This window comes from Lepidothrix coronata, unplaced genomic scaffold (assembly GCF_001604755.1).
Source record: "Lepidothrix coronata isolate B3197 unplaced genomic scaffold, Lepidothrix_coronata-1.0 Scaffold23, whole genome shotgun sequence".
Classification (NCBI taxonomy): domain Eukaryota; kingdom Metazoa; phylum Chordata; class Aves; order Passeriformes; family Pipridae; genus Lepidothrix; species Lepidothrix coronata.
The window spans coordinates 4,016,747-4,029,910 of NW_016690203.1; the positions used below are offsets into that span (position 1 = coordinate 4,016,747).

The following is a 13,164-nucleotide window of genomic DNA, read 5'->3' on the forward strand; positions in this document are numbered from 1 at the left end:
ATTTTACAGGAGTATACCATCAACAGACAGGTCCAATCCAGTTTTTTCATTTTGTGTGCCAGGATACAGGTCAGAATGATAAAACAGTATCTTAAATTTGGGACTGAAATGTTTTTATTTTCAGATGTTGCAGAATGGGCACATCCCACTTTTAGGGATCTCAAAAGCCTATGCCATAACTTCAGGCACCTAAATATTAGCTTTTTACCTCTCTGTCTCAGTCTTTTTCATATGAACAATATTTGTCTGTGCAATGGACCTTGACATTCAGCAACGATAGCTACTTTTCAAATGAAAAACATACCAGAAAAAAAAAAAACAAAACAAGAAAAAGAAAACTGAAAGAGAGCCAGCAGACAACACTTTAAATCAAAACTCACTTGTGCAATTCTCAGGTCCAGCCTGAAGCTATGTAATTTGAAATATGGAGTACTTTCCAGAAGGATGAGATACTTTTACTGTAGCTAGTAAAGCAACTCTGGGTTGTCACAACAACTGTAAATAGACAGATAAAATAAATCAAACTGACAAAATGTACTGTGATAAAGTTCTGCAGAAGTACAAGAACCATTATGACTTTCATTTCATTCAAACTGAATTATGCCCAATAAATAAAATACATGAAGATAAAAAAAAAAAAGCTCTGTCTCCAGACTACTTACAGCATAAATGGATTAGATTCGATGCATAATGGACTAGTAAATAGCAGAGCCATATAAACTGAGGAAATAGAATTTGATTTCAAATGCTGAAACAGTAAAAAGTTAACAATTGCAGAGAGTTATTAGCCAAATGCTAGGCAGTCAGCCAGAAGGCTTCAACAAAAATTGCCTTAAGCAAGAGCAGCAACCAAGGGGAGGAGTTAATGGCAATAAAGAAAAAGAAAAGGAAAAAAATCCATTAAATTCACTCATGGGATGATATTTGTCACCAGGAAGGCCAGAACGACAGACGATTAAGATCTTGTTGATGGAAAAAAAAATCCAAAAATCAAAAGCAGATTTAATGTAAGAGGAAGTTAATGAAATCAGCAGTACATTACCAAATAAAAATCTAGAAAACTCCTCCATTAACAGCAAAGGGACAGCCATTTTATTCTGTTAATCTGTTGTAATTCCCTTTAGAGTTCACTTGGATAATGAGTGATTAATGTCTGTGTGCCTAAAACTAAAACTGTGTCCTAATTGGGTTTGGCCGAGCTAATTGCCTCTGATCAATAAAACTGACACACAGTATGCTTGTCCTTCAAGAATCTCACTCTGGGTACCATTCCACTTTCCTCAAACCATGCTTCTGACATCCAGGGGAGCAGAAATTGATCGCGTTAATAGAAAATTGGAAGTAACACAGAGCTTAAACAAAGCAGTAAGCACTGGGGAAATGTGTATTTTATTCGACTAAAAGCCCCCTGTGCTTCATCCCACCCACTCGCAGCAGTTTCCTATATGTCTGCAGTCCCTTCTCTGCAAACAGCATTTCTGTGCTTCTCTTACACCAGCACAGAGACCCCAGTAGAGCCTCCTAGTGCAGACACAGCATACGGCAATAGAAGGCAGGGCCCCTTCCGGAACACCTCCACGAGACACAGGCTGTGCTAAAGTTCTCTCACACCCCCGCACCCCTATAAGTGTAGCTACAGTCACAGCAGCATTTTCTGGCACTGCAGTGCCATGGGAAACACACGAGTTTTTCCTCAAACCAACCAATTACACTTTATAGCCTAGGGGAACATCTAATCATGTGATATAATGCCTACCCTAGTAAAATTACACACAAGTACAACAAAAATAGCAGATGCAGACACAACATAACTACGCCAAATATGTATGGCATTCATCCATACGTAATACATCTTTTTAATTTCCTTGAGATCAAGGTTAGTTATGCAAGCTATGCAAGCTATACAAGTATGTTTTCTAATTAACAGGCTAATCCTGCCTGGTACCAGCAGCTGCTCTCTGTAAGGCCATGGGATACTCCTATGGCTTCTTTTGGAACAAGTTGTTAAAAAAGTGCATCTCCTCAGATCATTTAAACAGAGGTAACAAGGTAAGAGTCATTGGAAATGGCGTAACCTAGTATTCTGCCAGGAGGTGGGGACATGACTCTCTTGCTCCTGTTTTTTTCCTGATGATCATCTACAGTGTCCATAAAATTACAAATGAAACAGTGTAACACAGATCTCCCCACCTTGCTTAAGTAGGAGAAAGGAGCTTATGAAAGCAACACTGTGACTATTTCAAATACCAGGTGGCCACCACGTGCTGAGCTTGATGCCATTCAAACCAGTAAGGGTTTTTAAGGTGTCCCCATAAATTGTACTTAATACATTATCAGCAATATTTTGCTCATTTAAGATACATGCACTTCCAGAGAAACGCATACGAGCACATCTCTATTTCGTTTTTCTATACACAGTCGTGCCCTCTAGTGGAACCGGCTGATTCACTGCGGCTTTTGTCCTTAACTCAAAATCGACACACTCGGAACTACACTCAGTAGCTGGAGTTATGATCCTCACTTTCTTTTAGGAAGCTGATGTAGAAGAATTTAATTGCACAGAAGTTTCAAGATACTGAGAGAATCCAAATTATAAAGTTCTAAATAATGTCCTGATTTTTGAGGTATCCTTCCTATTAGCTGTTATTTTGATAGGAAAACAAAACAAAACAAAACAAAAACACCCCAACCCAAATCCAACTTTCTTTATTGAGATAAAACGATATTCTATATTCATATAACATAAAAGCTTTGTGTCAGCTGCAGAGACTAAATTCCCAAGAGTTAGTACAGGTAAGAGCACAAATTAACTCTTATTAGAAAGCTATAAAGGTTAATTTGAAAAAGGAAGCTCCTAAAAGCTGCTAGAAATGGTAATGGGGCCTCAGAATAAGTGAGACTATGACAAATAGTACTTATGATGTAATGCTTAAATTTAGTTTCCACTTACGTCACCTAACCCTGCTGAACTTTTATAACTCTTTGATAGTAACCTTTATTTTCAGCATGCAATGCATTTCCTTCAAGAAATGCTGAATCAGACCTTAAAGCACACTTTCATTTTCACCTTTATCAATTAAAATGGTAGTAGCAGATTTCTAGAATTAAAGTTTATCTCAGGTTATTTCTAACAACATTTAGGCTTTATACCAGTACAGAACTAGCTAGATAAACAAGATATACATAGAATCGAAGAGTGATAATCCCCAATAGTCAACCTTTAATCATATTCTACAGATTATTAAAAATAAAAATATTAAATTTTCACCCAAAATATAAAGATTGTTAAACCATGCTTATCATTTAACCATAAGCCATCCCTCCTATATTTTCAGTTCTCCCTACCTATCCCACTGCATGTGTGACAATGATGTTACAATACTGAAGCAAGTACTGGATCTTTTGACACAAATCGTTTCTAGGGAACACCATTGACCAACACTTCAGTAACCTTCCCCTGCTCTGTGTCAGAGCCCTGGGGTCATCTAATGGCCCTCTCTAACCTCACTTCAGGCTTCCATGCACAGCATCTAATTATGGGCCCAGGAACCCACTCCTAGGCTTAGACCTGGGCCTCCGATCTCCGCTTGAGCTTTGATCTAGAGGTGCTTCAGCAGTGTGCTCACCTGACACCTGAAGCCATTTGCAATTGCAAAACATTGTCATGAGCTTATGATGTAGGAAGTGAAACTTGGATTCAAATTCCTGACACATATTTCTGAAAAAGAAGCAGTTTCTTGTTTCTGACACAGAAAATCTGAGAGCTTTGCTGCCTGCTTTAACTGAATGGCTGCCTGCTTTAACTGAATGAAATTATGTGTAATTTTCCACCACTTGCATTATTTTGAAAGAAACTGAAAACTGGAGCAAGAATGAGAGTAAAACATTTAATGAGCACAGAAATCTGTTTCACTGGACTTTGGTTTACCTTCCAAGTTAAAGGAGGCCTGATATAGCACTTCTACTTCAAGCATTCCAAAATTATACGAAGGCCAAAACAGTTTCTACCAGCAAGAGCCCTGAGGAGAAGAGGGCAAAATTGCTTCCATAAACCTGAGAAATTTTGAAAGGGCTGAGAGTTTTGGTTACTATTTCTAGTCTGTTTGAGAATGTTGTATTGCACTCTTAAGCAAAAATCAAGACACAAAACAGACAGATACCTAAGCAAACTACATTTCACATCAGAGGGAAAGTATTTAAAACTGTCTTTCACTGAAGAGCTAAAAAGGGATGAGCCTGGCCTCTTTGCAGTATTACTCTCTCAGAGCAGTCTTAATGTAAAGTCAATCTAATTGCAGGTCACTAAAGCCTAGGAAAAGGTGGAATCATGCAAAGTAAGGACAAGGGATGACTTGGGTCAGCTTAAGCTGTTTCAGAAATTTAGCCTAACATGCTTTTAAGGGGTTCTGATCTAGAAAAGAAATCTTCATTTACCACTAGGGTTATGCAGTCAAGTACATTTCTGTGCTTTTTGCTTTAAATATTGATTGCTACTGACTGATATCACTGTTCTTTGTGGATGTGCAAAGCACAGAATGTTTGTGCATTTGTTGCAGAGACCAGTATAGCCACTTACAGAACACTTGCACAAGATTTTGTGTGTGCTAGTATCAGAGAAGCAGAAGAACAAACTAGGAAGTCCTGACTCAAATTCAGGTCATAATTAATATCAAATAACCAGCTGTGAACTACTTAATTACTAAATGAGCAGAACAGGTCATTGATATTAAAAAGGTATTCTGCATTAATTTTATCTCTAGAAAACTTGACCCGAAGCCGCTGGCAGAATTTTACATGTCACTCTGTTGAATTAACACCTGAAGGATCTATTCCTGTCTCAGTGCTGTTTGTTAAATTAATTGCTGTCGTACATGAATATTAATTAATTAGTATAAACACTTAACTTGTGTAGGGCTCAAAAGGAAGCCCTGTAATTCAGCTTCAGTGATGGAAATGCTATGGCTCTGCATTTTCTGGACAAACTGGAGAATGTCCAGATCAGAACAACAAGTATAAGAAGTAAGAAGTTTGGAAAATGACTACAAGGAAAAAAAGAAACTGGGCTTACTCTAAAAACAAAAAAAAGAGAAGATCAAGCTAAACATGCAAACTGATAACTTAACCAGCTTGGAGAATCTCCTTAATTTCACGTTGCTAAGAACCAGTTAAACAAAACTTTACATCATGTATTTATAATGGCCCTAAAGCATAGCATGTGCTTTTAGAAGTCTCTTCCACTCTGGTATTTCTAGAATTACTGTGACTGTTAATACTATCTGAACACATTTCTTTTCCCAAATTCTACACAGAGATGGAAATGAAATTCAAACACAGCAGTCTTTGAGTAGTTTCTTTTTAACTGCAAAAGCCGAAATGGATTATAAGAGTATTTATTCTCTAGGAATTATTAGAGCCAGCACTGACAAGAACCATTCATAAGAAAACTGAAAATATGTAACACAGGAGAAAGTCATATGACTTCTCAAAGAAAGGGCAAAAATTTAAGGTTACAAAACAGCTGCCTTATTTTCTGAAAACTTTAATTCCCATAACATATATATTACCTAAGGCCAGATTGCACAGCTTTTGTCAGCATTTGTAATGTATTCCTGTGAATACAGCAGAAAAAACTTGATTCAAGGCCTTCCCCTCCTAGTTTGGAGTGCTAACTATCCAGGGAAGTGGGAAGTCTTTTCAGATATTGTTGTTAGATAAGCAAGAGAAAAATATGGTCTAAATGTCATACATCCTTTTACAGAACTTCATATGCAGTCTGCCATGAAAATTGTCTTTCTGACATCAAGACAAAGGGAGCCACATCAGTTTCAATTTTTGGAAGAATCAACCCCAATCATTATTATTCTTTTAGCAGGAATTTAGCTTTTAACTTGCATTAAGGCCACAGAGCAATACTGGTTTTTTAAGCCACATCAGAAACAACCTATAGCTCCCATGCTCTTCTAAAAGCACACAAGCTGTGCTGGGATTATGGTATCCGTTTTCCACTTTATTGAATGTACCTCAAACACTCTTCAGTATAGTTCTGCAGTATTAAATGACACACCCAAGAGACACCCTCTGCATACATTCTCTTTGTAACAAATTATTTCAGTGCTCTTGACTTTTTTTTTGAACTTTCAACCAAAATTGAAATGGTTAACAAATAAAATGCTTTGACTTTAAAATCTCAGTTGCTTTTTGTAAAAATTGAAGTCTCAATTAAATGTAAGTCTAAGATTTCCCAGATCCATCTAAATCCTTAGTCCATATTCCTCAGATACTAACTGAAAACACACAAGGTGTGAGACTGTCTTCCTGTTACCATGACTGTAAAATACAGCCATCCAGAAAGACCGGCCAATTGTTCTGAAAAGGACTGATTCCCCTTAGAACTGTCTAAAGATTTGCTGACTGACTTATGACAGTTATGATTGGAACAGATTGTACCTAGAAGCTTAATTAAAACTTTTCACTGCATTATTTACTATTTGTAAGAATAGACTTTTTTTTTTTTTTTAGTTCATTAAGAATCATTAGTATCTATACAAGTCCAGCAGCCTCCAATGAAAACAGTGCTGGGCCACATAGACAAATAATTCAACTACCTGCTTTGCAAGGATTTTGAAAGGTTATCATCTATCCCTTACCCCAAGAACTCGGCAACCACAGGGAGTGGTTTCGCTTTCCATACTTTTAAGATTTGATCGCAAAGCCCAGTTCCCTGAGTTCACAGAACCACAGAATGGGTCAGGTTGGAAGGTACCACAGTGGGTTGTCTGGTCCAAGCTCCCTGCTCGAACAGGGACATCCTAGAGCACATGGCACAGGATTGCATCCAGATGTTTCTTGAATATCCCAAGTGAGGACTGCCTCTCTGGACAATCGGTTCCAGTGCACTGTCACCTGTACAGTAAAGAAGTTCTTCCTCATATTCAGATGGAACATCCTGTGCATCAGTTTCTGTCCATTGCCACTTGTCCTATCACTTGGCACCACTGAAAAGAGCCTGGCTCCATCCCCTTGACACCCTCCCTTCAGACACTTATAGATATTGATGAGGTCACCTCTCAGTTGTCTCGAGGCTGAACAGGCCCTGCTCCCTCAGCTGTTCCTCGTAAGAGAGATGCTCCAGTCCCTGGATCAACTTCGTTGCTCTAGGGAGTTCACTCCTACGCTGCTATAGCTGATGTCAAAATCACTCAGGTCAAGGTCCCAACCTGTCAAGGGACTTTGCTGCGGTCTTTAAAAAAAAACCTCTAAAAAGCTGCAACTTCGGGGATCCATACGCTTCTCAAGGTCAAACCTTGAAACCGTCCCGTTCTACCCTCGCAGAACAAGGGGCTCAGCTCCCCTCAGCAATAACCACCCGGGCTCACAACTTTGCGAGGAAACACGCGAAGTCGGAAAAGGCGGAAGAGAGGGAGCGGCCTGGAGAGGAGGCGGGCTCGGAGCCGAGCCCCGCCCGCGCCCCTCCCTCCCGGCGCTGGCCTCCGCAGCCGGGGAAGGCCGGGACGATGCTGGAGACGCTGCGGGAGCGGCTGCTGAGCGTCCAGCAGGACCTCACCGCCGGGTGAGTATCGCCCTCGGCCCCAGCACCGCGGGGCTGGAGGGGGGAACGGGAGAGGGACCCGCGTCCCGCAGGCGGGCGGGGAGGGGGAAGCAGGTGACCGGGGGTCGGGGGAGGCGGGGACTGGCCCAGGGAGGGAGGAAGAGGAGGAGATTGCGCAGGCAGGACCCTCGGCCTGGGCTGGTCTGTCACCCGGGGTACCCTCTGCGGTGCGGGGACGGGCTGGAAGCGCGGCTCCAGGGTCTCATTCCGGGCCGTGTTCCCGCCTGAGTTGAGCGGCTGATGGCGGGCTGGCGAGCCCTGCAGCTGCGGCGGGGAGAGGAGGGGAGGAGGTGCCTCTGTGCTCGGGAGGCAGCTGCGGTCAGGGGAAGGAGAGAGAGACAGACAGAGCCTACTGTTCTGAGAGGAGATGTGACTGGAGTCAATTAACGCGCTTGAATTTTTCATGAAGTGACCGACCTTCAAGGTTTTATGGATCATCGTAATTGTTTAAAGAGCATCGCTGCGCGCCGCTGGGCGTATGGGGAAGCTTGTCTTTCCTTGGAGGATGAGTTACTGTCACTTGGGGGAAAGAAGCGCAGGATAAGTGGTGGAGCAGCCCCTCGCTTGTGTTAAAAAGTAGAAAGATATTCCTCCTACGTTGCCTCGCAAGGTTTATTTAGATAGGCCCTGTGTCGATGTTATTTTTAGTACAAGTAGGTGGCCCAAATGAGTGTTACTGGAAGTCAGTGAGATCAAGGTCATGTCTGTGCTGCAGAACTGCTGGCTCGTAATGAGTCACAGGAGAATATCATGTTGTAATCAATTGCTTTTAAAAACTGTGTGATCTTCTGCAACGTTACGGCTGCCTTAAGATACCCCTATGGTAAATATTTTTATATAGTGGTGAATGTCTGTATACTCCAGAAACTTATATACTTTATGGTGACATATTTACAACAGTATATGATGGTCAAGAGAAATTGATAGAATAGGCTTCAAATCAACCAGATAAATTGCTTACATGTTATCTCTCATATTACCTGACGCTAATAGAATATTAAAATGTCTTAAAAATACAGACAATGGCATGGCATTGCTTTATTGCTGTCTGTCTTTCTGTTTTGCTGTTATTTTTACCTTCTCAGAGGGGTTGATACCGTAGTACAGTGTAAGGTTCCTTTGAAAAAGGTGTTTTTCACGTAATGAAAGCAGGCAAGAGAAAGGTCATAACATGCTGGATCCAATCATCATTTAATTCTGTATTTCCATGTATTGCAGCAGTTGAGTCGGTATGTTTCCATGTAGTCTCTAATTTGCCTTCTTCCTTGTGTTGCAGTGTTTTAAAACAGTCCCCGATTTCATCATTTCCATCTTTGTGTTTTGGCAGCTCCATTAATGTGCCCTTATTCCAGAGTCCCATGTCTAAGTGGTATTTTCATATGTTGTGCAATCTCTTTTGCAGTTGGGGACCTGTATCTCAGAGCCACAGAGGCTTTTTTTTTTCTTTAGTGTCCCCACAGAGGCCAGAACACAATTTGTCCTATTTTGCCCCCTTTCCCTTCCTGGACAATGCAACCTCAATGCCTTGGTGTTCTAGGTTAGCCCATTCTGTACCCCACTGGAGTGATAACAGAAGTCATTTTGAGCTGTTAAGACTTGACCTTAAAATTGTCAAAACCCAAAGAAAGTATTAGAAAGTATTTCTGGTGTAAAGTTGTTGCCAACTTCTTAACTACGCCTGAATGCTTTCAAAGTGGAACAGTTGGATTTCTTGAAGCGTCACGAGGGGGAAACTTTTCAGGGCTTCTAACAAAATAGTACCGCTTCCAAAGGAATTGTTTATGTATGATGGAAAAAGATTAAATCTGGGATGTGTGGTCTAAAGAGAGCAGTTTAGAGTTACTAGCCATCTCTGTGCACAAAGAAATGGAGTTACTGAAGTTTAAAGTTATTAGCCATTTCTGTGCCCTCTTCCCCTGCTCAGCTGTGTTTACTGTCTACTTCTGTGTATCCCGTGAGCAAGGTATCTAAATTTTGACCCATTTAGCTGTTAGCAGTGTCTTGCAGGAGGAAGAAAAACAACCAAAATGGAACAGTGAGCTGCGTTCGTCTGTGCTCAGGCAGTAATTGTGCTTCTGCCAGCTTGAGCGATGTGGCTCACACTGCCTTACACTTTGTACAGGGAATGCTGCTGAAAGGAAGTCAGTACTTTGTAGTCTAGTGATAAATCCTTTAACCTTTACTTCCAACTGCCTGGCAGATATTCTAGTATGAGAACTGATAGTGGTAACCCAGCATTTCCTTCTATCCCTGTATGCAGAGGAGTGCTGCTGTTCCAGGCTGGGGTGCATACTGGGGAATATGGCAGAGGAGGAGGACAGAGATGTTCTTCCTTCAGTGTGCTGTGGTTGTTTCTACTTGGCTTGGCTATTATAAGCAGCTCTCTAACAGGGAGTGGAGGCATGCCTTAACATGTCTTTTCTCAAATTGTCAACTGCCTATTTTGCTGTAGACTTTGAAGTTTCTTTGAGTTTCTGGAAAATTGGTGGTGGTTAACAGTGGGGGAGTGATTTGGCTCACCCTTGAAGCAGCACAAATATCTGTATATTAGGTTGTTTCTCAGTCCCTGGGTCACTCAGGATTACATATCTCTGTCATGTCTGGAGGATATCTTTGGTACTCAAAACTCATTTCTATCTTGCTCATGTCTGTGTCCTATATTTCTTCCTAACTCTTACTGTCCTGGACAGCTGTGACTCCAAAGGGCCTAGTAGAGATTGTGGACAGCCATCATCTTGGTGATCAGAGAATAGCCAGAGGTTTTGGTTCTCACTCTACTTTGTCAACTTTATCATATACAGGTTGACTGAAAAAGAGGAAGGAGTGGAAAGAGTTGGCGGGGTGTGGAGAGGGGGAAGGGGAATTGTTTGTTGTTGGTTGGGGTTTGGGTTGTTTGGTTGGTTTAGGGGGTTTTATGCTTTTTAAGAACAAGGTACCGGTCAGTTTGAAATTGAGTGTGGGTGAAACAAGCCTCAGATATGCTCATTAGCAGGGCACTGTGGTGATGCTGCTGGAGAGTCTCATAATTTAGAAGCACTGTTGGTGGAAATAAATGAAATTTCACTTAGTTTTGTGGAGACCATCATATGAATTTATTTGTAAAATAAGCTGAAAGAAAATTACTGTAATAAAGTGGAATTAACACGTTATGTGCTCAAACAGTTTATTCTCTGGTTTTGGTTTTGGAAATGTCTGATGATTCTGTGTTTTGATTTATAGGTTGAAGACTTTGGGCGACAAATCAAGAGATGCAAAAAAAAGGCAGAGGTACTTCATAATGTCTTAATGTATAGCATTGATCTAGGATGCTCTTGTTAAAGAAAAATTTGAAATGGCTCATATATATGAGCCAGTTACAAGAGCATTTGCATGTGATTTTACAAAATACTGTTCTGACAACAGAAAAGCTTAGCTCTACTATTGAGCAAATGCTTTGCTTCATAGAACATTCATTGGTAGGCCTAAATAATTTCCAATGGCAATTGATCATTTAAATTAAACAAATATTCAGTGTTATTGTAGTACTAAATAGAAGCTTCAGGTTGTACTACACTGAAATGTAATTGATTACAATCTTTGTGAATTTAATGTATTAAAATTATAATTCAGGGGGGTTTTAACTGTAAAACAGAAATAGGAGCCTTTTTTGTGGCAAATATATTTGTGATTAATTATCTGTTTCAAGAAGTTTTGAGATTTGTGGTGGTTTGTGGTTTTGTTTGTTTTGTTGTTTGTTTTTTAATCACCTGTATTTTAGTACATTGGTCATTCTTTCAACCTATTTAAGCTATAAGGAAAGACTAGTTTATGTCTGTAAATGACATCTGTGAGTGTTGCTTCTTCAAATAAGCTCAGATATGCTTTTTTAAAGTATCTTCTTACTAAAACACAGTATGTAGACACAAATTAATTTAAAAACAAGCCCTGCACTAAAAATAAAGCGTCTGAAATAAACTGTCTTAAGTTCTGAATCTTGATGTTTTGGATATAAAGTTTTTTTAAGAGAAGACTGGCTGTATTGACAAGGCACAGAGACTAAACTAAGAATGGGTAAAGGCTTGAATGAAACTATTTTAGGTAACTGCCTTCTCTGCATGTTTCCAGTCCATAATATTTTGGTTCTTCTAATGTACTGTAAATATCCATCACTTTGAGAAAATACTGGGTGAACCAATTTTATCGTCAGAAACAGGGGAATTCCAGGGTGACTTCAGCTTTGCTAGTAAAGTTCTGGGACAAACATAGCTTACCTTGACTTGTAAGGATGGCTGAGGGCATATGGGTGAGGAGCAGAGAAGAGACCAGTAAGGGTGGTGTCGCAGTGGGAGTTTTTCACTAACCATCTGATCAGGGAGAGAATGATGTCTTCTCTAAACAACTTGAGGAATTCTCTGTGTCATAAGGGCCTTTAGCTTCCACCTGCTGAAAAGACAACACATCAGTATGCATTCAAGAAGTGTTCTGGAGAGTGTAAATTGACATTTACAAGAGATATCAAGGGCAAGAAGAAGAGCTGCTAGCCCTGCATTGATAATAAAAGGCTGAACAAAGAAAACATGGGATTGTTGATGAATGGAATGAATGACAGCAAATGTAGATGTTGTTGAGGTATTTAATGCTTTTATTGCTTCAGTTCCTTGTGCTTAGTGAAAGGGGGGAAACTGAGCAGTAGTGAATGAAGATAAATTGGGTGAACTCAATCCATAAAAGGCTGTAGGAATGTATATGCCAAGAGGTACTTCATGAAATTTAAGAGGTACAAATCCAGTGTTTCACTGGAAAGGTAGTATCCTCCACAATACAGACTGGGGCTGACAGACCAGCTGGGAATTAGCTTTGCTGAAAAGACCCTGGGGGCCTTGACAGACAACAGGCTGAATGTGAGCCTGTGAAATTTCTGTCCTCAGAGGTTTTCAAGTTGCAACTGAACAAAGACCTGAGGAAGTTGCTCTGAGTTCCTAGGTGGTCCTGGTTTTATCAGGAGGTTGCAATAGAAACTGCCTGAGGTCCCTTTCCACCTCACTGATTCTGCCACTTTTCCCTTGGCTTAAGGAAAAAGGGTTTCATTTGTGGTGTTTTTCCATTCAAATTGTGTGGATGACAGTGCAAAACAGTTTATTCTGGTTGTCTTCCAGGAGACAAATCTTGGATGATATCAAAATCTTCACATCCCTTAAAATGCCGCATTGTTAATTTTCTGTAATTTATAACTTAGATGGGCTCCTCAATTCAGGAGGGACATTGAGGTGCTGGAATAAGTCCAGAGAAGGGCAATGAAGCTGGTGAAGGGTCTGGAGCACAAGTCTGTGGAAGAGCAGCTGAGGGAGCTGGGGTTGTTTAGCCTAGAAAAAAGGAGGCTCAGAGGGGACCTTATCACTCTCCACAACTACCTGAAAGGAGGTTGTAACCAGATGGGATCATCCTCTTCTCCCAGGAAACTAGCAACAGGATGAGAGAGCATAATCTTAAATTGCACTAGGGAAGGTTTGGACATGAGAAGGAATTTCTTCATAGAAAGGGTGATTAGTTAATGGAATGGGCTGCCCAAGGAGGTG

General features: G+C 40.6%; 1 protein-coding gene and 1 long non-coding RNA gene across 3 annotated transcripts in view; one reads left to right on the top strand and one right to left on the bottom strand.

Annotated features, from left to right (window-relative positions):
- Positions 1–7,468: 7,468 nt before the first annotated feature.
- Positions 7,469–13,164, top strand: part of DTNBP1 (dystrobrevin binding protein 1) — a 69,009-nt gene continuing 63,313 nt past the window's right edge. For both annotated transcript variants that reach the window (XM_017808497.1, XM_017808498.1), the window contains exons 1-2: positions 7,469–7,570; positions 10,829–10,876. In XM_017808497.1, the coding sequence (XP_017663986.1) occupies positions 7,515–7,570; positions 10,829–10,876 (104 nt within the window). In that variant the 5' untranslated portion in view covers positions 7,469–7,514. The remainder of the gene's footprint in view (positions 7,571–10,828; positions 10,877–13,164) is intronic.
- Positions 9,155–13,158, bottom strand: LOC108494230. The gene is made up of 3 exons (XR_001873783.1): positions 13,000–13,158; positions 11,860–12,031; positions 9,155–10,645 (listed from the first exon to the last, which is right to left on the bottom strand). It is a non-coding gene; the product is annotated as an uncharacterized LOC108494230 (long non-coding RNA).